This window comes from Condylura cristata, unplaced genomic scaffold (assembly GCF_000260355.1).
Source record: "Condylura cristata isolate star-nosed mole 26May11 unplaced genomic scaffold, ConCri1.0 scaffold00031, whole genome shotgun sequence".
Taxonomy (NCBI): domain Eukaryota; kingdom Metazoa; phylum Chordata; class Mammalia; order Eulipotyphla; family Talpidae; genus Condylura; species Condylura cristata.
The window spans coordinates 14,309,846-14,335,367 of record NW_004567132.1 but is presented as its reverse complement, the minus strand read 5'-3'; the positions used below and the strand labels follow the sequence as shown (position 1 = coordinate 14,335,367).

Below are 25,522 nucleotides of genomic sequence, written 5' to 3'. Positions count from 1 at the left end.
AATGATATTTTCCTAGGAAAACTATTGATTTTAAGGAGATTTTTGAAGTTTATTAACACTGAGTTCTATATACTATTATAGTTAAAAAAATCTTTTCCACATATGTTTTATTCTACTTCTTATTCCCACTACTGTACATTTTCAATTTTCTCTTCATGATTAGTCTTGCCATGCTTTTGTTATCCTTTCAAAGATACTCTTGCATTTATTCTCTGGTTTTTGTCTTTTATAATTCATTAATATTTGCTTTAACTGTGACCCTGCATGGTTGCTTCCCTTACATTTCATTTAATAGTCTATCATTCATTAGTCTGTTTTTCTCCTATTTCACTTAAATTGTTACTACAATTAGTTTTATTATTCCTAATAATAAAAGAATACTTGCAGCTACTTTGAATCCCAAACATTTTTACTTTGTTCTCATCACAAGTTTTGTTAGCAGAATTTTCATTTTCTCTTGGAACTAAGAGTAATTTAAGGAAAAATCAATTTCCAATTGATTATATGTTTACATTGTCTTTTTGTTAGTAAGTTTTAATCTAATTGTATTATGATGAACAATTAACTTAAAAAGCTTTACTTATTAAGGTTTGATTGGAGAATCACCATGTGATAATGTCTTAAAAATCTAAAAATATTTGATGCCCAAAAGGAGATGACTGGATTAAAAAAATATGGTATATATACACAATGGAGTATTACTCAGCAATCAAAAAGATAAACTCATGCCTTTTACAGCAACATGGATGGACCTGGAAGGGGTTGTGCTTAGTGAAATAATCCAGAAAGAAAAAGGAAAATACCAAATGGTTTCACTCATAGCAGGAGCATAAAGGCCGGGGTGGGGGGGGGGGGGATGGGGGGGGTCACAAGAGTGGGGGGGGAATAATGAGCAACTATATACCAGAGACATTTTATGGGGGTGGAATGGGAAATGGATCAAAAATGGCAGGGGATGGGGGAAGTGCACTGGACTATGGTGATGACCACAGTTGATTTGATGATGGGAAGTCCATGGGGATTACAACTGAGATGGGAAAAGGCACAAAATGATGTAAAAATAAACTATTATATTATTTTTTAAAATTTAAGGATATTTGAAAGGAATCTATATTTGCAGAATAGAAAATCTGATGTGTATATTAAATTAATTATATTAGCTAAGGTGCTTAAATTCATCATACATTAATTTTATCCTTTTGAGATGCCACAGAGATTTTCATGTTTCACAAGGTGTTTGCTTTAACTCCTGCTCCATAACAAACCATCTCAAAATTTAGCAGTTATAAACAATGACATTTTATCATTTTCATGATTCTGTGAGTTGACTGGGTTTATTCTCACAGCTCAGTTCAGCTAATAGGTTAATGTGGGCTGAATTCAGGAAGGTGGCTCATCTCTGCTCCACAGAGCCTCTCATCCTCCAGTGGACTGGACTGGACCACTGCCTGTGAGGATGGCGACATGCCAACAAGGCAAGTCCTAATACGCAAGAGTTTTTAAGTCTCTGCCTGTAAGTCTCTGTTGTGTTCCCTGAAGTCTCATGAAACTATGTGAGACATATGGCCAAATCCAGACTCATTCATTATGAGAGGGACTAAACAAAAGCACAGTTCCAGGATGTCTAGACTTCACTGGGGGCTATCAGTGTGACAATCTACCTCAAAAAGGGATTGTCATTTATTCTATGGTTCTTATATTTCTAAACGTTTTAACCAAAAATATGTTTGCATGTTACTTTTTTGCATCGCATTTCAGTTTTCTCGTAACTATATTACTTCCAGATTTCTTTTGGTTTGCATTTACAGGGTAATTGTTTTGTTTGTTTGTTTGTTTGTTTTTGTACCACTGATGGGTGTGTTTCTGAAAACTCTCCAGTGGATTTTGCATTTTAAAAGCAATGTCCAAACTATTTCTGTTTAATGAGAACACAAATACCTCTGTAGATACTTAACTTCTAAAATCTGACCATATATCTCTCTTGCTTCCTCACTCCACTCCTCCCCTTTTCCCTCTAGAATTTCGGATTTATATGTTCTGTCCCTCGCCTCTGCCCCCCACATCCCAGCCCTTGTTGCAAGCAACCTTGGGAGCAAGGCTGGGTTCTGGTGGAGTCCCGCCCTACAGAGGCCTTTCTTTTCTATGAGGTGAATTGGGGGTTGTCACACCCTTCTCTCAAACTGGTCTCATCTGCATTGTCTCACAGAAATTCCTTGAAATGTCTGGTGTGTGGGTGGAATCGTTTTTCAGCTGTGAATAATGACAGATTTCCCCCTATCATTATTTTCCTTTGGTTGTTTCAATGGGAATTTAGAGGAGAGGCAGGATGCGAAGTGAATGTGAGGGTTTGAATATCTTTCACAGAATGGAAGTCTGTCCTTGACTTTCCAGTTTCTTCAGACAAAGTAGCCTCAGCTGTGGGATGTATAAACCCTTGCTCTTTCTCATCACTGATCCCCCGGTTTGGGGGTTCAAGAAAAGTGTTCTTCTTCTAAGCTTCCTTTATGGATTCTCATCAAAATTATTTTGAAATAATCTGACTTTATCTTTCTTTGTCTCATATCTTTTCTCACACATTTTTTTCTCTTTTCCTCTGAGCTTAGGGGGAATTGGGGCTTATCGGGGTGATTGAGTTCTCCTTCCTTGATTCTTCCTATTTGCTTTTTTTCTGCTTCATCTTTACTTCTCTGAGATATCTGAGGGAATCTTCCCAGTCTTCAGAATGGGGTGGCTGCATGTTTGAAGCTTCTGGGGCTACAGCAACAAGATTGACTGTGCAACTCTTCTGTCTAAAACAAGCTGAAAGGAAAGCTTGCTATAAAATGTGCTGACACCTCTGGGTATCTCTATACACCCTGGTTGTGAAGGTCCTTCATGAGTCATAAGAGAAAATAGTATTTTGATTAGCAGGAATCAGATGGTAACCCCAAGACTGAGAGACTCCCACCTACTACCTTGATGTACTGGGGTTGCCCAGACCACCGCCTGACTTCAATACCAAGGTATAAGTCATCCTATGGCATCCCCAGGTGGAAACAACTTCAATATACAAAGTTTCAAGGTAAACCCAAGTGAGAGGTGGAAGCCATTGAGCAGTGGGTCAGGCCAGCCTTTGGTCAACACTGGCCATGAAAATCACCCAGGTAGTTGAGAACAACAAAATTCCTCTTACGTATTCTTACCTCCCCATCCTCCCTAACCTGCCCACCCCTTCATTATGCTGGTGATTAAAACTGAAAATGGAGTCAGCTAAGATTTCCCTTTGCCTAGAGATAGGGAGCACAGTGGGCCCTCTCTGGTGGTGCAACCGGTTAGAGCGCAGCACTATGAAGCTGGCCACAGCTGCCTCAGCACAAGTTTGATCCTTGGCCAAGGAGGTGACCCACATGGTGCGGCAGACCTCTCCTGACCTGCCTGCTGCTCCCCTCAGCAGTGTATTTTATCAGTCTGTCTGTTCTGCTCCCTACTCTGTCTCTGGTGACTCCTCTCAATGCCCCTGCACCTCTGGCCTACACCCCAGTTCTGTATGCATAAAGAAATAAATCTTAAAGGGAGAGAGAGAGAGAGCACTAATTCTGAGACTTCAGAGGGGGCTGGTACTTGGGCAATATCTTTAGATTAGATTTCTTTTTCTAAATCCCTTAACATGTTAAAACCTCCTCACCCTGCCTAAACATAGTTCCCCAGAGTCCTTTATAAGACCTCTCCCTCATACACACATGACATCAGGCCTTTGCCCTCTTATGTACTACCATTCTAGCCTCCATTTCCTATTTTCCCTCTGCCCTCTGTCCCTCTGCCGCTACTGAGGTTTGTTGGCAGTGGTCACCGGCAGCGCTGCTGTCCACAGGCACCTCGTCCTCAAGAATGTCCTGGGCTGTTTACTCCTGAGGCTCTTGGGTAGCTGCCAACCTATACAGCAGGTTCAGCTGGCCTGCATCATTTAGGGGAGACTCTGGTGCTTGTGGCCCCACAATCACTTCCACAGATGAGTCCAGAAGGAGGGGGAGGCTGATTACAGTGAAGAAGGGTGCTCTTTAAACATACGCTCTCTACTAAGTATGTAGAAGAAAGGAAAGGGGAAGCTACTACTGGCCTATGAGTAGTAGCTCTCTTACTGGCTCAGTGAGGGGAGACTATGACCGGCATGTTAAGGAAGGCTACAGTTCCTGAGTTCACAACCAGCTGGAGCAAGTGTGCACAAAGCAGCCCAGGCGTCATCCCAGGGAGAAGGCCACGCATGTCATCACCTTCCACGTGCACACAGAAACAGGCCTTGTGTGGCCAAGTGGAGAGTGGCAGGCATGTAGGTGAAAGGACTTCTGCGATTCCAGCAGCTTCCAAGGGCAACAGCTGGCATTTTACTTAGCTTGGAGAGCAATTAGCTCCATAGAGTTAGAAGACAACATCACACTCTGAATCACATTCTGTAATTTTTTCCCCTCAGTTCTCTTATCCTCAGACTGAGAAGCAAATTCGTAGTTCCGAGTTTACCTGTGAGGTGACTCACAAACACAAACATATACATATGCAAGCAAAGGAACTGATACAGAAATTATTAAGTAAAGATAGTGGTAGAAGTCAAGAGAAGGGAAAGGTATGTCTCCTGAGGGAGTTCTTTAAACAATAGCTAGTTTTGCCTATTCCAATAATGTGGAAAGCAAGCAGATTAATGTTTGCATTTAGTCCTCACAAAACCCAACTCAATGAGTATTATCCAAAGATGTAGAAACTGAGGCCATGTAGCAGGAAATTCAACATGTAAGGGCTTGGAGCCAGTTCAGTTTGTTTTCAAAACCAGGCCCTGCTACTTACTCACTATGTAACTGGACCAGTTACAAATTCTCTAGGTCTCAGTTGTTTTCATCTGAAAGGGGGATGGTGTCTCTCTCATCAGACTGTGAAGATCAAATGAGATATTAGGTTTGCTCCTAGATCTATAAGTAAATGTTCAAAAATTCATTCAGTTCCGTTTACAAAAAAATTAGTGAAGATTTTTTTTTTTAAAGTCCTGATTATCTTTTTTACTTAAATCAATTGGAAGATTTACAAAACTATGATATGGACTGGCCCTTGAAAATGTTGTGGGAGAATTAATGATTTCCAAGCATGAGAATGTACTTTGATTTGGGTACTCTAGTTTACAAGATGACAAATTATCTCTTGATTAAAACAATTTTCCAGACCTTAAGGGGACAAACTCATTGGCTTGATTCTGCTGCTACTTCCTCCCACCCAGCTTTGTGTGTAGGCAGTGGGTAGACGAGAGGAAATTGCAGCGCCTGCCCTTGCCAGCTTGGACAGCCATGGTGAACTTGAAGTGCATGTCCCAGCAGGAAACAGGGTGGCAAGTCCATTCCTTACTCCTGTCCAGGGCTCTAGAGAACAGGATCAGCTCCTGGAGCATGGAGAACTCCCACTTACTTCCGTCCTAGAGTCACATCAGACTAGTCTAGGCAGGAGACAGAGGAGCAACCAGAGCAGTCTGAAGGAGGTAGACACAGATTCTGAAGGGGCAAAGGGCTCCCTATAGAATAGAGTGTGTGCGTGCCTCGGACATGCGTGGGTGTGGACGTGGGACAAACGTACCCAGGACTCACCATAAACCCTCACTGCTGGTCATTAAGGATCAACAAGATATCCTCCGATAAATGTATTAGAAGGAAAAGTTTCTCAGTGTAAATTCATACTGTTTTCCCTGAGACATCCTATGGGGCTGGAGAAAGGAATATGAACAAAATTGGGATGGGAAGAACACATGGGACTATGATGATGGCACATGGGGTGAATTGGTGGTGGGAAGTCCATGGGGATGACAACCAATGTGAAAAAATATACAATATATATACATATATACATAATTTTTTTTTAATTTACACCATTTTCAAAATCCCTTTCTATGCTGGTGCTTCCTGTTCAAATGTTTAGGCTAGTGGCCTGGTGCTACCTCTTTAAAGTTAGGCCCTAAGCTCATATGAAACAAGCCTAGATGCTAGAGGGGGCAGTGGACTATGGTAGAAGATTATCAGAGGTTTGGTGGTAGTGGCATGATAAGGCACTTTGGAGAGGTGTGAATATATACCTCTAAAACAGGCACAGTATTGTAAATCGGTGTTATGGCAGTAAATATACTGAAGAAATGAAACAAACTTAGAAAAAGCCAACTCTGAGCCTTGGACTGAAAAAAAGTCAAAATATTCTACCCCACCCAATTGCCCCGCGAAGGAGGCATGTTCTCCTGAGATGTTAAGCTAAATGGGTCAGGAGAAGAGAGTCAGCTCCTGAGCTTGGGGTATCTGGAGAGTAAGAATGGTCACAGACTAGGGGGGCAAGATACCCACTACAGACGATCCCCAGGGAATCTATTGTGAATCACCAAGGAATCTACTTCCTTCCATTGTGTACCCACCTCCGTGTCTCCAGATTCCAGCACCGTGGGTTAGCTCGAGGCCATACATCCTGAATGGGCCACCCAGGTGGTGGGGCACACACCCCTCTCGGTCTAGGGTGTGCTTCCTGCTCTTGGGCTCAGCTGTCTGGGGTGGGATGGGGTGGGCTAGGGTAGTGGTGAAGGTGTCTAACCAGGGGCTGGATAGACAGACATCCCTCTTCACTATCAGCCAAGGCCAGACCTAAGAAGACAGATCTTAACAACGCCGCTGGCTGGCAGGGCACGTGGGTGGCTGTGCTCGGACCGCAGTCTTCCCTAGAATCCAGTGCCCTTCACTGGGATGGGGCAGGTGGGAAGCCCGATTTAACAAATTCTTCACTTGACTCTGGGGAGCGCTTTCCTTAAAAGAAGTCTAGACCGGAGGTCCGAGAAGCGCGCAGGTCTCCTTCCGGGCAGCGTGCCCTTTCCCTAGCCCGGGACAAGCTCCTGCCGCGAGGTGGGAGCAGGTGACCCGCGCGCTGGCGGCTCCGCTCCGCCGCCTAGAGCCTGGAAGCCGCCACTGCGCGGGGCCGCCCGGGTTCCGTGGCGGGCCCGACCCTGCGCTCGGGGGCCTGCGGCGGCACTGCCCTGCGCGTCTGAGGGTGGTGTCTGAAGTCAGCCGCTTCCTGCCTTTCCTCGGCCTGGGTGCCGGCTGGGACGACTGACTCGGAGAATCCCTGATCGCCCCGCCCCGCCGCCCGCGCCCTCCTGGTGGCGCGGCGTCCCCGCCCCTCGCCCCGAACCCCCACCCCTGTGCCCTGAGGGGGCACCCCCGCCGGGGCGGGAGGGTGGTCCTCCATGCCCCGGTCGCCGAGTGGCGCAGAGGTGACAGTAACCGCCTTCCCATTTCCGCCCGGCCGGCAGCGCGGCGGGGTGCGCACCAGCACTGAGGCGCTCGGTCCTCCCTCCGCCCGCCCGCGCCGGGGGCTGGCCCTGCCTCGCCGGCGCCTTTTTCCCCCGCACCGCGGCGCCGCTTCGCCACTCGGGCACCGCAGGTAGGCAGGAGGCTGGAGCGCCTGCTGCCCGCCGCCCGTAAAATGGTCACCTCGGCTGGACAACTCGCCCTCTTCGCGCTGGGTAAGTACACTGCCTGCTGCACACTGTGCACCCCTGCCCTGCGCGACACCCCGCTTCCCCCTGTCCTCTCCATTTCTCTTTCCCGGGGGTTTCCTGTGCTTGCCTAAGAAAGTGGAGGGAGGCTGATGCTTTCCAGGGTTGAAGGCTGGGAGGCAAGGGGAGTCTCCAGGGGTTACCAGAGATCTGGGGCGCCCTCTCTGAAGCGAGGACCGTCGAACAGCCAGGCTTTCCCCGGAAAGTGGCCGCCTCGGCTGTGCGTGAGAACGTTTGCCTGGGAAGGGCAAGCGGTGTGTGAACGCGCTTGAACTTTAATCTGCCGCGGCCGGGTGTTCGTACACAAGTCCACACCTACCTGCTTACCTGGCTGTCGCCAAGCCTGTCTTCGCCGACGGAGGTAGTGTGTGGACTCCGAGAGGGTGACCGCGTTCTTCCCTCCAAAAGACCGTGCCTGCTTATTCGTCCTCCCTACCTGAGTCCCAGCGATGGGCAATTGTTCACGTTCAGCAGAGTCGCCCTCGATCTTGAACTTTAAGAGCTTTTGAGCTTTGGGGTAGGTTTTGGATTTTTGTGAGGATTAATTGTTCCTTCAATTAACTTCCCTGAGAGAAATGGTGTAAGTGTCAGCGGAGGGCAGGAGAGAAACCCTAGACCGAGCGTTGCCAGTTTCCTTAAGAGTTTGCTCTTGGAAGGCAACCAGGAATGGGGGAAGGGAGGGGAAGTTAAACCCCGCAAACTCGGGGGCGCTCTGCGGACGTGAGTTTTTCAGCGGGCGAAGTTCGCAGGACCGTGATGAGAGAGAGGCACAGCGCGGAGCGCGGCCAGGCCGCTCCTGCCCCTCGCTGTGCGGAGTAGCTGCAGCGTTCAGATGGCCAATTAACAGCCCGGGTATTCTGATTATCGCTGCAGCTTGTCAGAATGAATTGTACGGTATGTCCTGTGAATTTAACCTCGTAAAGCGAGTTGCTCGCAACAGCTACACGAACATCTATTAGAGTTTGAGGAACGTTATGGAACCCTTTCTCCCCCAAATGCTCTAAGCCGCATTGGCACCCAGTTCCATATACAGTTTCAGGGGGTTCATGGACCCTCCTGTAATCCAGCCTATGAAACGATGAGGGGCGAAAGGGGAGGCATCATCATCTAAGGAAAACGCAGAGCAGTGGTTGAACCCGTTGCAGCCATCGGACCCTCACCTGAAACGTACCAACAGGTGGCATGATTGTGAATGAGTTTCTTATATGGATGATTGTTCTGATATTTGATTTTTTTAAAACCAATAAAACATCACCACTGAGGCAGAATCTTACAGTATGCATTCCCTGTTGTAATGTTGATTTTTGCAATTACTAATTGTAACCTTAATAGCCAACACTATTTGAGCACTTACCTGTGCCAGACTCTGCATTTAATGCTCCCTATGTAGTAACTCATTTAGTTGTTGCACTAACCTGGTGAAAGAAGGTATTATATCCATTTTATAGGGAACAAGATCAAGGTATATAGGGATCATAGTGAGTAGTTGGACCAGGATTACTAAGGAGTATAGAAGGCATTTGGATATTAAAAGTCTCCTAATTGTTCTATAGTCCCATCTCTCAGGTTTGAGATATTTCCTTCAAGTGAGATTGTGTGGAATACCCTGCAACTTGCTGTTAACTTGGGCTTTCTGTTGGACTTTTAGGTTCTCACAGTGCTCTTAGGTTATTTAGTGAAAACTAGAGGTGGGAAATAACGATTATTGGCACATTTGTGGAAGACTTGGAAAGTTGTATGCTCTTCCCCCAGCATAGTACAATGTCCATGAAGGCCGCACTCACTCATTGGGTAGTTTTTCTCTTTTGCTTAAGAGAAGACTACTATTGAGACCTAAACCTTTAACTTGATCCTTATTTCCTTCCCTCAGGGGAAAAAAAAATGTATAACCTTAACAAGATTCATCAGTATGTAAAAGCTGCTTCATACTATTCCAAAATAAGAGCAGTTGGAAAAAGTAGAGGAAAATAGAAGGGGTCATTTATACCATTGAGGACTCCTTTTTACTTATATTTCCTTTTTTTTTTTTAAGATTTTTATTTTCTTATGAGTTCAGAACTGAGGTACAGGCCAGAGGTGTGGTGAGTGAGAGGATTCACCAGATACAGAGTGGGGAGCAGAACAGACAGACTGATAAAATACACTGCTGAGGGGAGCAGAGGGTGAATCAGGAGAGGTCTGCCAGCGCCATGGGGGTCAGGGGGATTTAACTGGTGCTGCAGCAACTTCAGAGAGCTTTATAATGCAGTGCTTTAACCCCTTGTGCCACCAGAGAGGGCCCTATATTTCCTTTTTTTAAGCCATTAGTTCTCTGCATTTATTAGAACTTCTGCCTCCCGCCCCACTTTCTGTTAAATGGCTATAAAGACTCATTAGTGCCATATGTATCTTTAATTTGCATCTTTAATTTGCACGTATCCTCCAGAGCTGCCTTCCTCTCTGTTTTCTTAAATGAGTTGAAAGCAGTTCCAGGCAAATCAGCTAGTGTTCCATCACTAACCAAGATCTAGAAAACCTGGATCTCTTCCCCACATTCCTGGGGACAGTCAGAGAAGGAGCCCGTTGTTAGGAGTCTCAGTAGGTACTACCGATTACGTGGAACCTGCGTGCTGATTGATGTTTTGGCACAGAGCATGTGGAGAGTATTGCTTAATTGGCAACATTGGGAAAGAAACCCAGGTTCTTGCGGTGGCTGCCCCCACCCCCACCATGTCATATTTTCATGGCTGACAGGTCAAACCTCACAGGGGCTTGGCACCTTCCATCCCACAGCCTCCTTGGTGGCCAAGGAGCCAGATGTGTGTAATCTTGGGCAAGTTACTGACCTTTTCTGTGCCTTGTTGTTCTCATCTGTAAAATGGTGATATTAAAAGGGTTGTTGAAGATATTTCATGAATGTAAAAGGTGATAAGAGCTTAGTTAATTTTAGTGCCATTACCATCATCATTACTTTTGAACTCCATAGATTTCCAGTTATCATTGCAAGCCGTGTTGATTCTTTAACTGGGACTTTTCATCTTCATTGTCTCATGTCCTAACTCCTCACCCTTCCTAAACCATAAAAATTCTACCCAACCTAACAACCTACCTAATGATTTAGTGACAAATTGGGGTTATTTGTGGAGACCACAGATTCTTTAATTTTGTTGCAAAATATTTGTATTTCCTCTTTAACATTTAGTGATCAATTGTTTATTGAAATCAGCACTACGTTTCAGTTTCCTCATCTATAAAATGGGACCAATCAAGCTCTATCCACCTCACAGGTTGTTGTCAGGATCAAATGTGGTGAACAATTTGGAAACTTTTATAAATTATAAAAATGAATGGTTGCGCACAAAATAAAATTAATTTTATGATACAGAAATAGTACAAAACCGAATCCAGAAGTAAATACTTTTCTTTCTATGCACAACTCTCAGAATTAAGGCTGGATGTAGACCTAGGACACAAATTGTCTTTAACCACCCCTATCCTTAGATAGGCATTTACTTATTTCTTTCATCTAATTCTTTAATGGTCTTATATAGTGTGTACTATTATATATGTTGTGTATATATATTATATTATTGTGCATACATACACACATACTACATACTGGATGTAGATGGGTAGCAATGAAACAGGGCAGCTTCCTAGTGGACCAGGGACTGAGGAACCAGTGGGAGCCACACAGAGAGTCGTCCATCAGAGTGACATTGGAGCTCTGCCCGGGACATATTCCCCTTACTGGACCCCCATAATCAAGGGCTGTTCACTTGGACCACAGACTCTAGAGGTGTACATATATGGAAGCTAAATTTCCCTTACTTGCTTTTCTAAAATCTGATTTGCTCACTTACCTTTCTGTAAATACCCATTGTCCCCTGCAAAGAAGACCTTTCTTATAAGAGTAAAGGATGTTTCGTGTTACTTAGGTAAAGTATGAAGAATAGCTGACTTTTCCACTGGCACTATCTCCAGGGCCTTTGGAAAGTGTTTTGGACAAGGTCCTCCTCTTCAGGCTGTCCACTATAAGTCAGAACGGCAAAGGGAAGTGGAGTTTGGATCCACCAAAGTGGGAACAGTCTGACACACTGAATTGGGCATCTAGGGCTTGGTTTCACACTCATGCCCTATGTAGTATCTGCCATAGCAGTGCCCTCAAAGTAGAACCGCCTGGAGGGCCTGGTAAACCAGATTGCCCAGCAGGAGTGGGAGAGTTTGCATGTCTGACAAGGTTCCCAGGTGTGGCTCCTGCCACTGGTGGAGAAGCGAGGGGAGGGACACCTTGAGAACACTGCTCTGTAATCATTGCTGTTAGGGAAACATCTGGCTCAACCATTTGCATTTTATCTACAGTACATCCTGATGTTTATAAACGCCGCTATGGGTTTATGAACCATTATTAAAGGAACTTCTGTGGCCAGTCTTGCTGACCTGGGCAGGGGTAGAATGCTGAGATTTCCTGTCACAAATATTCCTGGACATTACCTTTGGAGGATGCAAGGACCCCAGTTACTAAACTTGCACTGAATAATGCCAGGTTTTGTCATGCTTTCTTTTGTTGCAGCATCAAATATGGACTATTGTTTTGATGCTATTTAAAAAAAAAATTTTTTTTAAGATTTATTTATTTGCATACAGAGCTGGGGTACAGGCCAGAGGTGCAGGGGCGGTAAGAGGATTCACCAGAGACAGAGTAGGGAGCAGAACAGGGTGACTGATGAAGCACACTGCTGAGGGGAGCAGCGGGCAGGTCAGGAGAGGTCTGCCAGGCCATGTGGTCACCTCCGGTGCAGGTGGGGATCGAACTCATGCGGAAGCTTCCCAGTGCTGCGCTTTAACCCGCTGCTCCACCAGGGAGGGCCACTAATTCAAATATTTTTAATCAATTTTAAGGTATCAACTACATGAGGCTTTAGCACAGAATGAACATTCCTTCTAGAAAAAGGATTGGGGTGCTTTCATAGTGACTTTTGATTTTGTTTGCTAGCACCCCCCCACCCCACTGTGAAATGTGAATTATAAAAACCTTACCTAGATAGATAAGGAAAGGCAGAAGTCTAGATTAGGAGAACCAGCAAGGCTACCAGAACCATCTCTTATGATCTCTTCCTTTCAAGCATAAGGATACTGCCTTTCAACCCACGCTGAAAGTCTGGGTAAATTCTTCTGAACATTTGAACTGGTTACATTGGGTATGTCCTAAATCATTGTCATATGTAGACATGTATGGATTGGATTTAGAAAGAGTTGAAGTTTATCAAAATGAAACTTGAGGTCATTGCTAGTACTTTTTCCCCCTTAGTCAGAGGAAACAGTTTCTCCTATTTGTTGTCTCTTACTGTTTTGTTTGTGCTATTTTCAGCATACCCAAGGTTTTCATTTTTATGTAGCAGAAACTATCATTTCCCTAAAGTTTTCTATCTTTATTTGTATATTTAGAAAAACCACCCCTATCCTTAGATAGACATTTACTTATTTCTTTCATCTAATTCTTTAATGGTCTTATATAGTATGTACTATTATATATATATTGTATATGTATATTATACTATTATACATACGTACACACATACTACACATTGGACTATCCTATCTATAATTTATTTTTGTTTATGATGTGAGATACATTTCACATCTCATTTTTAAAAACTGCCTGCCAGCTAGTAATCTCCATTATTTGTGGAATAATTTATCCTTCTAACCCACCCTGTGACTTGAAATTCCATTTTTACCATATACTGAACTCATAAAATTACTTGAATCTATTTGTAGAATTTCAGTTTGGTTCCATTCGTTTGTATGTTTGTCTTTAATGTGAATTTATTCATTCACTTATTCTACCAATATTTACTGAGCACCCATTCTGGACTTGAAATGCTTTTAGAGGTTGGGGAATTCTTTCCCACATCTCACTTCTCATTGGTTATTACTGGTATTTAAAAGCTTTATGGGCCTCCCTGGTGGCCCCATGGATTAAAGCGCAGCACTGTGAAGCTATCCACAGCCACTGCAACATGAGTTTGATCCCCAGCCAAGGAGCTGACCTCTCCTGTCTTGTGGGCTGCTCACCTCAGCAGTATATTTCAGCCACCTGTTCTGCTCCTCACTCTGTCTCTGGTGAATCCTCTCACCTCCCGCACCTCTGGCCCGGACCCCAGTTCTTGTATGCATAAATAAATCTTTAAAAAAGTTAAAAAAAGAAAAGCTTTATAAAAAATATTTTGTAACGGGTTTTGTTAATTCTAATAGTCCTTCACAGGTGGGTGATCATGTGGTCTTGAATAGTGATAATTTTGTCTCCTTTTTTGATATTTTTATCTCATTACTTTTTTTTTTTTTTACAGTGTTGGCCAGAAATTTAAGAACAACATTTTTAAAAAGACAATAGATGTGTTTATATTTCTCTTGACTTACTGACAATGTTTGCAATATTTAACAGTTAAGTGTGAGGCTAGGCTTCTGGTATCTAGGTGTACCTGTGCATACAGTACATACGTGTTCATCTGTCATGTAACATGTAGCTTCCTAATCTACCGAAGACTTGCCATTTTGCCTTTTTTTTTTTAAGCAGGTGAGATAATGTACGTGTTTTCAATTGCTCTGAGGATACTGATTGGATTGTGTGCGAGCCAGCCCCAACTCCCTGGCTGCACGGTCTCAGTCTCGTGTGTGCCGCTGGAACCCATTCATTTGCAGTATTTGGGGCCTTGTTTTCTTTTTTGGATTTATGAAATAAATTTTAAAACATCCCATCTGTTTCATACTCTGGAATAGTTGAAACATCATGGAAACCATCAATTCTATGAAGGCTTGAAAGAAATTGCTTAGGAAGCGTCTGGGCCTGATTCCTTTTTCGTGATTGGTTCAAATATTCGACTTCTTGAGACAGTGTGACAGTTACTTATTTTCCTCACAATCCATTTCATTCAGATGTCTAAATTTTAGGCACAGATTTCTAAGTGCTCTCTTTTTCATTTAATCTGTCCTTGCATCTGCAGTCCCAGTCAAATGTGACTTTCCCAAATGTGAAACAAACTAAGTACCTAGGCCCCCACATTAAAAAAAAAAGAAAGAAAAAAATCTTAAGGTTGTTTTCCTTGATAATGATACTTTTGATACTTTTCTGATAACGATACTATTTTACTTCATAATGATAAAGGCAGGTTTAATAGTGTTCTCAGAAACCCAGGTAAATAGCTAGTTTATTTGTGTTACTGCATGTGCCAGAGTTGTTCCAGTAATGCCGTTTCTGATTTGGATGGTGCATGACTTGTCATTTCTAGCAAAAGCTGCTAAGTAGCTTCTCAGTGGTTCCCTAAAGTTTCAAAGTTCAAAATCCTCCAGATACGCTGTGGCATCTATGAGATGCCACTGTAGTGCCTGGAGCAAGATGAGCCCTCCTTCTATGGGAGATCCTATTTGCTGTTAGCTCATTTTTCATTTTTAAGATCTGAACTTTTTAGCAAAAATATTGGATTCTTTTAAAAAGATCTTATTTTCAGTTTGGGTTCTTGGGGGCCCTTACTTTGAGTTTGAATGAGATCAGTAAACAATTCTCCTGGGTGCTTAGAAGATAGATGGAACTTTTCTGTTCTTTCGTCATCTCTTGCCAGGTCTAAGGCATTCTCTGTGTAATTACTGCACTTCTAAGAGGTATAGGAGATTAACTGGCTAAATGGTGCGCATAATGTAGTGACACAAAAGCAGTCAAAGCTGATAAATGAGAGGTTTGCAATTACATACTCTGCTCCCCTCCCCTGCCAGGCCTTGGCAACCAGCATGGAAAACACAAACTTAGGGTCCTTTTCTTGGTTGAAAAGAACAAAATGCTTAAGGCCTGTAACTTCTACCATGCCGTGGCGCCAAGGAGTAGGAATGGACATGTGCACTCTGGAGAGACATAGCCTGTTCACCTTATTTGTCACTGAGCTCAGCTGGAACTTCTGGGCTGGAGCGCTTCTTACCTTGGTGGTTTCTGGGCTATTATTTTTGCATTGAAGGAGCACGCATCAGGCCAGTGTGCATGCTGTACGCACTCCCTGCCAGCAAATTTAAACAATGATAGATGTTTTTTGCATATAGCAGACCTTGGGTGTTATAATTAGGGTTTCAGGGGATGAATCATAGGTCCCTAAACTGGAATGAAAGGAAGCCTGGGGCTTGAGCATTTTTTTTTTAATTTTTTTTTTTTTGGGAGGTGAGGTAAACTCATGGATCACACAGATGGGGAGTCCTTCTGGATCTAGACTCTTCTAAACCTCCTCAACCTCAAAGAAAACCCCAAAACAAGCACAGCTCCTGTAGGTTGCTGTGCAGACCACTTAGCATTCATAGAACAGGAGCGCCCACTGGTCACCATCTCCCTGCCCAAGGGGTTGCTTCTTTGCCAACTTTGTTTAAATTCTACACATTTTTTTCCACCAAATGAAGTAGAAGTCAGAATCCACAAACAAAAATATCTTTTAAAAAAAGTACCATTCTGTCTTTTACTAGGTTCGACTCACAAGTATGCTACAGATGTCTTTCTGTATATAGATACAGATATTTGTTCATTCATTTTTTTTTTCCTTCAGAAATGGTGTTTAGTAAATTGTGCTTTGAAATCATCCCTTTACTTTCACTATATAGGAAAAATATTTCTGTGGCAAAAATATATCAACCTGTTACTTTTTAAAGACTGTAACACAGTCCATTATACAACTCTATCACTATTTATCTATCGCTTATTGATGGAGTTGTAGGTTGTTTCAAACTTTTAATAATACAAGGCTGAACTGAACGTTTTTGCAGCTAACTCATTGCCAGCATCCTTTAATTACTTTCCACAGACAAATCCCCAGAAATGAATTACCAGGTCAAAAGATACACATATATTTTCCTTTTAATATGTTTTAAGAATCTGCCCTCTAAAAAATCCCTACAGATTTATACTCCTGTCATCTATGTGTGAAGAGCTACTTATCCATGATGATGAAACTTACCCATGATGACTAGGGTCATTTTCTAGACCGAGTTAATTATGGTGGCAAAAAAGCATCTCCTTGTTTTCGTTTGTATTTCTTCAGTTAAAATCAAAGTTTGGTACAACTGAATATTCTTTCATGTCTGAGTATTTGAATTAATTTCCTGTGATTTACCTATTGCTGTCCTTAGGCCATTTTTTGAGTAAGCCTATGATTTGAGAGCAATATTTAAAACTGTATATATATAATATTTTAATTTTCCCTTTAAATGTGTTTTGGATTTGGGTTTGCAGAATTATGCTTTTATTTTTAACATTTAAGAACTTAAAATCCATTCTTTACTCCTTTATGATTTTGTGTAATAGTTTTAGGGTAAGAAGGGACTTTGGTTTATCATTTCTGCTTGCACTTTTTTGTTGTTACTTACAGATCTAAATTCAATTCTTTAGGAATGTATTTTGGTGTAGGATATGCAATCAGAATCTAACTTGCCTCTGCAAAATGACTCAGTTACTCTAGGTCATGTGAATAATTTATTATCTACACAATGATTTCAAATCCCAATTTTCTCACTTGTACATTCTTAGGAGGACTTGAGTCTGTGAATTTTCTGCTCTGTTCCATGAGTCTGACACTCATCCTGTTCTTACTGGTTTTGGGCTGGAGATCATATCATGGCCCTGGGAAGTTGGGCAGAAAATATTGAGAACAAGAGAAGTAGCAATGTGATCTCCTTTGTGTAGTCAGACTTCGGCTTCCCTCCCATCTCAGTGTTGGAGAAGAACACTTGTGTTAGTAGAGGCAAGGAATACTTAACTGTGATGTGTAGGGAAGAATGACTTCCATGTTCCTCCCAGGGAGAGAAGAATGACATACTTCATTCCTCACTTTGGCTGGAGACTGATATGAGCACTGGGTCTTGCCGTTCTTCTTCTTCTTCTTTTTTCTTTTTTTTAATTTTATTTATTTAAAGATTTATTTATGCTTACAGAACTGGGATATAGGCCAGAGGTGTGATGGGTGAGAGGTTTCACCAGAGGCAGAGTGGGGAGCAGAATGGGCAGATTGATGAAGTACACTGCGTAAGGGCAACAGCGGGTGGGTCAGGAGAGGTCTGCTACCATGTGGGTCAGCTCCCTGGCGGGGGCATTGAACTCATGCTGCAGTGGCTTTGGAAAACTTCATAATGGGGTGTTTTAAGCCACCAGGGAGAGCTCGGGTCTTGCTGTTCTTAAAGGTTTGGTGAAACCACCTATGCTTCTGGAGCTGTGTGCTATGTAGAATTTGGGGAGACCATGACAGGCCTGCAGTGCCATTCTGCTTAACTGAGACTGCATATTTTCACGTCCCCTTCTCAAACAGGAGTACTATGGAATATGCTTGGAACCACAGACCAAACCTAACCCATCTCCCTAAGACAGAGAATAACTAATCAAAATGTAACTTGACTTGCAAGTCATAGCATTGTTTTCTACAGTAAAGCAAAGTCAGATATATTAGATAACAGAATACAAGATTGAAATATCAAAATTAAGTTTTAGGAGCTAAGACTTCATAAAAATTGTGATTTTCCCCATGATTGTTTCGGATTGTATTCCCCATCCCCTGAAACTTTAGAGGAATGTGTTCTTTCTCTTTACTATTTCAGAAAAGTCTGAGAAGAACTATTCCAGAGGTGGATGACTAATTTTCAGACTTAATGTAGTGCAAAACAGTTACTAATATAAATAATTTCACCATTTGTCTGTTTACTCTGGATTTAATTTACATTTAAATTTCTTAAGGTGAAAATTTAAGATTATTCTGATTTTTCTAGTATGTTCATTCAGTGATATGCATTTTCCTCTAAACACAGCTTTTACCACATCTTATAGTTTTTCATATTTCTATCTTTATTTGGTCAAAATATTTCTTTACTTCTCTTGAGATTTCTCCTTTGACCCATATGATATTCAGAAATGTGCTGTTGATCTCCAATATCTGGGGACTTTCCAGCTCTATTTCTGCCATCAATATTTCCTCTAACTCCATTATGGTTTGAGAGTAAATACTGTTTGATTTCTGTTCTTTTAAATGTATTAAGGTGTATAGTCTAGGATGTTCATGTAAATGCTTATGTGAGCTTGAAAAGAATGGGCATTCTTCTGTTGTTGAATGAACTGTGGATGGAGAGATGTTCGTTATATCCAGTGACTGATGGTGGTGTAGCTCTCAACTGTGTCCTTAACTGATTTTCTACCTGCTGGATCTGTCCATTTCTGATAGAAGTGTGTTGAAATCTCCAACTATTCGATACAACAATGGCATTGTGCATTTATCCATCTATTAACTTTTACCTCATACATTTTGATGTTCTGTCATTAGGCACATACACATTAGGACTTAATGTAATGTCATCATTCTTTAATGATTCAGAAGCTATTTTAGGGTCCCTCAGTGCCCCAGATAGTAACCATAATTGATTAAAACTTCCTTTATTGCCTGTAAATGGGAAGTTGCGGTAAGTAGAGTTTTTGCCTGACTTAGTTAAGCAAAACTCCGCTCTGTTTTGACTTATGAAGAGAGCGCAATATGAAAGGCATTAGTACAAGTTTCTGGTTGGTGACCACGGTAGTAGAACCTACTTTGCTGAGGCAATCATTTCAAATAAATTCTTATTTTGGAGCCTCTGTAGGTTGTAGAAGGTTCCCACTAATGGACTGGTTCTGCACCGGTGAACCACTTGAAAGTTAGAGTTTTACAGTTAGGAAAACAACGTCAACTCTATGTAATGTGAGCTTCTTTTATTGTAAAGTGCCTCTTTCCTCTACTGTGGAGCCAGAGAAAAAAAATAAACAAAACATCCCTTTCAACTGAATTAGACTGAATTTCAGATAAAAGGCAGGACGTTTTCCTTGTCATATTAACAGTAGGAGGCATGTGGGTATCTCAGTTGTTATCCCGTGTAGGATAAGTCCAAGTGATCCTACAGAAGTGGTTTTTCCGAAGTGGACCTAACATGGCATTTCTTTCTTAATTCACCCAAGGAAGCTATTGTAGTCACCTAATGCTGTATTACAGAGCCAAAGAGATGAAGAACAAAAATAAGATCTCAGTTTTAAGTGAGGGGTGCTATTTGTTTCCTTAAGTTATTTTGTAGCTAGAAAGTTCACTTCAGCCTTTAACTGTGTATCAGATCCTCTGCCGGGTTCTGTGATACTAATGCAAAGAGGGTCATAACCAAGCCTTTGCCCCTCAACCTTGAACGCCTTATAGATTGTAGCAGAAGCAAACACAGTTTTCCACAATTATGTGAGATCACAGTGGGCACTGTGGGCTGCAGAAGAGGGTTCTTGGCATGACAGGGCAAGGCCCTCAGCAGAGGTGATGGCCACCACTGAGAACAGCGCCTGGCACATGGTAATCCACAAGGATTCATCGTATGAAATGATATTTATCCTATGTGGTATGGTGGTCATCCTCATTTTATAGATGAGGAAACAGGCACAACAATTTCCAGTCTCCCACAGCCAACATGTGGCAGAAGGAGGATTTGAACCCAGGACACTGCCTGCCATCCTGGTTGTTCTATTCTACTTCATTGTGCCAGTCATGGAAGACTGAATGCTGAGCTCCCTAAAGTCCTTCATTTGGAGATCGCCATTTGCAGCTGACCTTACACTTTCAGACAACTCCACCCCTAAATACTTAGTTCATTGACAGTCAGTGCCATGCAGGTAATTCTACGCTAGCTAAGAAGCAATAGGGCTACTTCCCAGTGTATCATGAAGAGACAAGTGTAATAGAGTTCCTTTTCCCCTTCAGTTAGGAGTCAGATATTCAGAAGACAATCCCATGAGATACCATAATTGACATCTTCTAATGACCAGGGGCCTTCCAGTAAGAAATTCCTTTGAGCAGGCCTGAAAGGTGTTTGTTTTAAAAGGGGATCTCTTCTGTTTATGCAGGGAGCCTTTCTCCCTCGGGTGGTGTGCCTGAGGCTCTTAGCATTTACAAGCTGTCACCTCTCAGGCCCTTCACTAGGGTGCTGGCTTCACCATCCTCTCACCCCATCCACTCTGCCTCCCAAATAGTATGGGAAAATGGCCGAGTCTTTACACTTTAATTTTAACACTTTTAGCTCTTCACAGTCTGGCTAAAGATAGAATTTGCAGTAACACAGTTGCTAATTGCTGGCTTACTTTTAGACACTTTGCCCCAATTTTAGCAATGACATATACTCACAAAACATAGGTGATCCCAAGAACTGGATAGAATAACAAATGGGCACAAAAATAGCACTTCTCTCCCACTTGTATGTGGGGCCTTCCTTCACTTAACTGGCAGCATTTTTGATGGTGTTTGCTCCTCTGGGACATGATTTAATATCTGGATCCACAGGTTAGTATGTGGACATTCCACAGATGTTTAATAAATGTGACTTTTTTTTTTTAACTTTAGTAAAGGTACAGGAATTGTACACATTGGCAAACAGTGCATTACTAACACACGAAACAGCCAGTGGGTAGACCTCGTTTTGCAGCATCTGAAAAATATGAGGGCTAAAAGTCTGTATCTTACTTAAAGGACTTTATGCGATAATCCTTTTTGAGAACAATCTTTCATTAATTTATTTACAAATTAAATCCTTCATGTCTGATTGGCTTAAAGTAAATTGACAGCTGTGTGTTCCCCCACCCAAAGTTGACTAGTGGGTGACAGTGTCCAAGAAAAAAGGTGATGTTGGGGGATCCGGGAAGCTAAACTATCTCCTGAGATTTAAACACAGCAATGGAAGCTCCTTATAAAAATTCTGCTATGGTTCTCATAGCAGATCTGCTTGTATTTTCCATGGACTTCTCCACACTATACCGGAGACTTTCATGGTCTCCACTTGCGTCACCTAATCACCTACTGAGTCACTATCTTACATTCCTTCCTCTGTTTGATGGTCTTTAGTTGAACATTCAAGAGAAAGTAAGGTTTAGCTTTTGGAACAGAACAATTCTTTGAGTTCAACTGTCTTCATCTTTTCAGCTTACACCCCATAACCCAAAATTTATGTACCAAAGTTGCACAAAGCTGGAGAGGGATAATGAGGAAAAGACTTTGGTGAAATAAACCTCATTGTTTCCCAGCAGTAAGGAAACTACCCGGGCTTCATCATTCATAGATGTGCTTTACCTGTGACATTTTCTGGCTGTTTTCTGTCCTGTGTGAGAGGAACTCCCTGAAGCAGGGCGAGGGTTCTGCTCCAGTGGTTGACTGTTTACAGGCCAAGGGTGGAGACGGCCTTTCTGAGAGGTGCTCACAGTGCAGAGCCTGCAAGCTCACCCAGCAGATGGAAGAAGGTTTATCTGAGCTCCCAACTTTGAGAAGTGAGCCCGTTGGTGAAGGGGTATGGGGGTCAAATACCAGAAGATAGGATACTCTGTGTATCTTCCCCTGAACATTTTCAATAACAGGGCAAGTACTGGCTATCCTAAGAGACTTGGGGGAGAGTGTCTGCATGGTCTTCATGTCTGAAAGAATCAAGCCCCAGTGGCTGGTCCAGCCTTAACCATAAAGATCCTCTGGGGGCCATGATGTCATCTGACTCCAGTGCCAGCCAAGCGAAAGTGGGCTAGTGGCCTCACTGCTTGGCCTTGAAGATGAAGTCAGTAACTTTACTTTTGTGAAAGATTATGTGTCAGCTCCCAGTGAGATAGCTAGAGAGCATGAAAGAAATCTGTTCTTAGATTTCTGCACTTTAGCTTCTTTCAAAAATGATTCAGTGATTGTGTTCACCTGCTCTCCTTATGACCTGATGGGCAATTTTCAGAAGCTTCACAGGCAGAAATTTTCTGAAAATCTGGGGCTTTGTTTATATAAATATCTTTTACTTTGAGGAGGTGATAAGTTGGTATGAACCACTATTGATATCCTTAGGGACTATCTCTCTTAGACAGAGAGGATAAAAAAGGCCACTTTTATTTTATAATCATAACCACTGTATCTCTCTAGATGACCTTGGGAACCATGGACAATAGTGTGTGTGTGTGTGTGTGTGTGTGTGTGTGTGTCTGTGTGTGTGTGTTTCTTCTAGAGCTGTTATTTCCTATATCATGGCTTTTTCATTCCACCTTTCCTTATGCCCTGTTTCTCAACTTCTTCTGTGCTTTGCACAATACCTAACATTTAATACTTGACTGGTGTGTTTTTAATTGGTGACAAATAATTGAGCCTCAGTCTCACTTCTTTTCCTACCCCTTCTTACTCTCATTCCCACAACATAGAAGCCGAGGATGTTTTCTGAGCAGGAGTGGGAGATAGTTCCATCTTCTATCTAGGCTAGCTGTGATCACTTGGATGCAGCTATTTAGAAGGATTTGGAAGGTGCATCTGAGTTGAGGGGGTGACATTGCTGTGACCATTAGTGGTGTTTGCTGTGAGTTCAGGGAGACAGTGGTCCCTGGGCAGTGTGTGTGTTCCCGCTCCAGGTGGAGGGACATTTTTCTTAAGAGTGAGAGAAAGGTACATGCTTTTAAGGAATGAGTTGAAGAAGTACCCATTTATGTTGCTTACATTGCATGTCTTAAAGACACATGCTCTACAGGAGTATAAAGGCCCGGGGGGGGGCCGAAATAATAATAATGAACAACTATATACCAGAGACATTTTACGGGGGTGGTGTGGGGGATGGGCTCAAGAATGGTCGGGCTGGTAGAGGGGAGGTGTTCTGGACTATAGTGATGGCACATGGGTGAGTCAGTGATGGGAAACCCACGGGGATTACAACTGAGGTGGGAAAAGGCACAACATGATGTAAAAATAAACTATTATATTATTTTCAAAAATACATGCTCCAATTTCTACAGAAGTGTACTATAAATCCCATACTATAGCCCTGTGGAGTCCTGTTGGGCAGGATCAGCACGCTGGCGAGGAACCTGTGAGGCAGTGAACTGGTATGTCCTGTCATTGTTCCGCACACAGGGGTATCTGGCTCCCTTCAAAGTAAGAAGCAGAAAACCACAGCTCATGCTGGATGCCAAAGCTGTGTTGACATTCAAGTCTACTGACCTTGGGTGGACCCTGTGCAGTGACTAGAAGGAGCGTCCTGGCTGCCTCCTACTTAGAAGGATCACTGGCTTCTGCCCCCCTTGAAGGGAAGGACCCCTTCCCAGGAGGACATGTGTCCCACACACCCCATCCCAGCAGCCATCTCTGCATCGCTTTACCCACATTATCTGAGGCAACCTTCTCTGTTTCATTTTTTCCCACTGAGGGGGAGATGAAGGAAAGGAGGGAGTTGGGCTGTGCCCACATGGGGGCATCAGAAATTTCTGTGGTGACAATACGTTTAGAGTTGAGAATAGGTCTCTGGGTCTGTACATTGGCAGCTGGCACATGGTCTGGTCACAGCTGAGCATGGAGCCTGTTTGCAATGCTCTCAGGGCCCTTTACTTTGGGGTCAGCGGTGCAAGAAGATGAAGTAAGCACTTGAACTAAAGCTGACCCAGAGAGTGGGGCCTTTCACTTTGGAAACTGGGGTGTTTTAGGCCAACCTGCTGCTGGTAGTGGAGTGTATGCAGCAAGTGGGATTAGATACTGTAGGGATTTCCAGAAAGTCCTGGGTGTAGCTAGACGTTGAAACTGTGTCTTTTAACTGGATGGGATTACCTTGGACTGACATTTTCTAGGGTCTGCCTGGGAACCATCAAGTGTAGAAGCTTCATTTGAATTTGTAGGATCCTGGAGGGGACAGAGGGCAGACCTGAAGGAACCTACTAATGAAAGCTTTCAGAGACATTTGAGAACATCAGGACCAAGATAAGATTGGCTTGTGTGTATTTGATTCTTGTGGGCCTAAGCCTGCCGATGGGTTTTTCTAGGCCTATGTTCTTGTGAATTCATTTGTCTTTTAGCTTTTTAACTGAAACAGGGTCACATCTAAGGTGCTAAGGAATGGCTTTTGAAGACATGGTTGTTCGAACTTGAAGGTTAAACATGGCCTAGGAAGGTGAAGAGTGAAGATGGGAATAATATAGAGACAGGGTGAAGAGAGCAAGTCCCCAGAAAAGAAAAGAAGCTGAAGGCTACGTCCCATAATCAGCCCTCCCAAGTTCAGTGAGTCCTATCAGCTGTTTCTAGTAGATTCTAACATCTGACCACTTCTCATAACCTCCTATACTACTGCAAAACCTCCTTACCCTAAGTCATCTTTCTAACACACACATCTGATGCTGTCAATCTTCTCCTCAAAACCTGCTGTGGCCATGTGGCTGGGCATCAAATTCAGACTCCTGCTTTCCCTCTAAGAGATACTTCCCACAACTGTCCTCCAGCCACATTGGCCTCTCGCTCGTCCTTGAACAAACCACCTGATACCTTTGCATTTGGAGTTCTTTCAGCTTTGAATGCTCTCCACTGAGATACTTCCAGAATTGGTTCCCTCATTTTATTTGGGTCTGTTGGATGTCACTTGTTCAGAAAGGACATTTATGTCTATGCCTACACCACCCTGAATGTGTCCCATCTCATCGATCTCAGCAGCTAAGCAGGATTTGTTGAGCCTAATTAATACACGGATGGCAGAAAGGAAATCCATGATGACTCTGCACACATGCATACACACACACCATGAAGAAAATATCTCAGTATTTTCATTATTTCTTGGAGAACTGTCATCACAGGAAAAAAAATTAATGGCGTCTCGTCCTATTCCAGAGAAAGAACCTATGTTTAACAAAGTCCATAAAAAATGTTCCTAGTCATGGCCCTCCCTGGTGGCGCAGCGGGTTAAAGCACTGCATTAACAAGCTAAAGCCACTTCCGCATGAGTTCGATCCCCGCCTGCCCGGGAGGAGATCCACATGGCGAGGCAGACCTCTCCTGTCCCGCCCGCTGCTCCCCTCAGCAGTGTACTTCGTCGATCTGCCTGTTCTGCTCCCCACTCTGTCTCTGGTGAATCCTCTCACCCTCCACATCTCTGGCCTGTACCCCAGTTCTGTATGAATAAATAAATAAATCTTTAAAAAAAAAATGTTCCTAGTCACATAGGTGTTCGAGC

At 43.0% G+C, this 25,522-nt stretch overlaps 1 protein-coding gene across 1 annotated transcript in view; it reads left to right on the top strand.

Annotated features, from left to right (window-relative positions):
• The first annotated feature begins 7,320 nt into the window (after nucleotides 1-7,320).
• TGFA (transforming growth factor, alpha) overlaps nucleotides 7,321-25,522 on the top strand; it is a 94,014-nt gene continuing 75,812 nt past the window's right edge. The window contains exon 1 of the mRNA XM_012731439.1: nucleotides 7,321-7,507. Within this exon, the coding sequence (XP_012586893.1) occupies nucleotides 7,468-7,507 (40 nt within the window). The 5' untranslated portion in view covers nucleotides 7,321-7,467. The remainder of the gene's footprint in view (nucleotides 7,508-25,522) is intronic.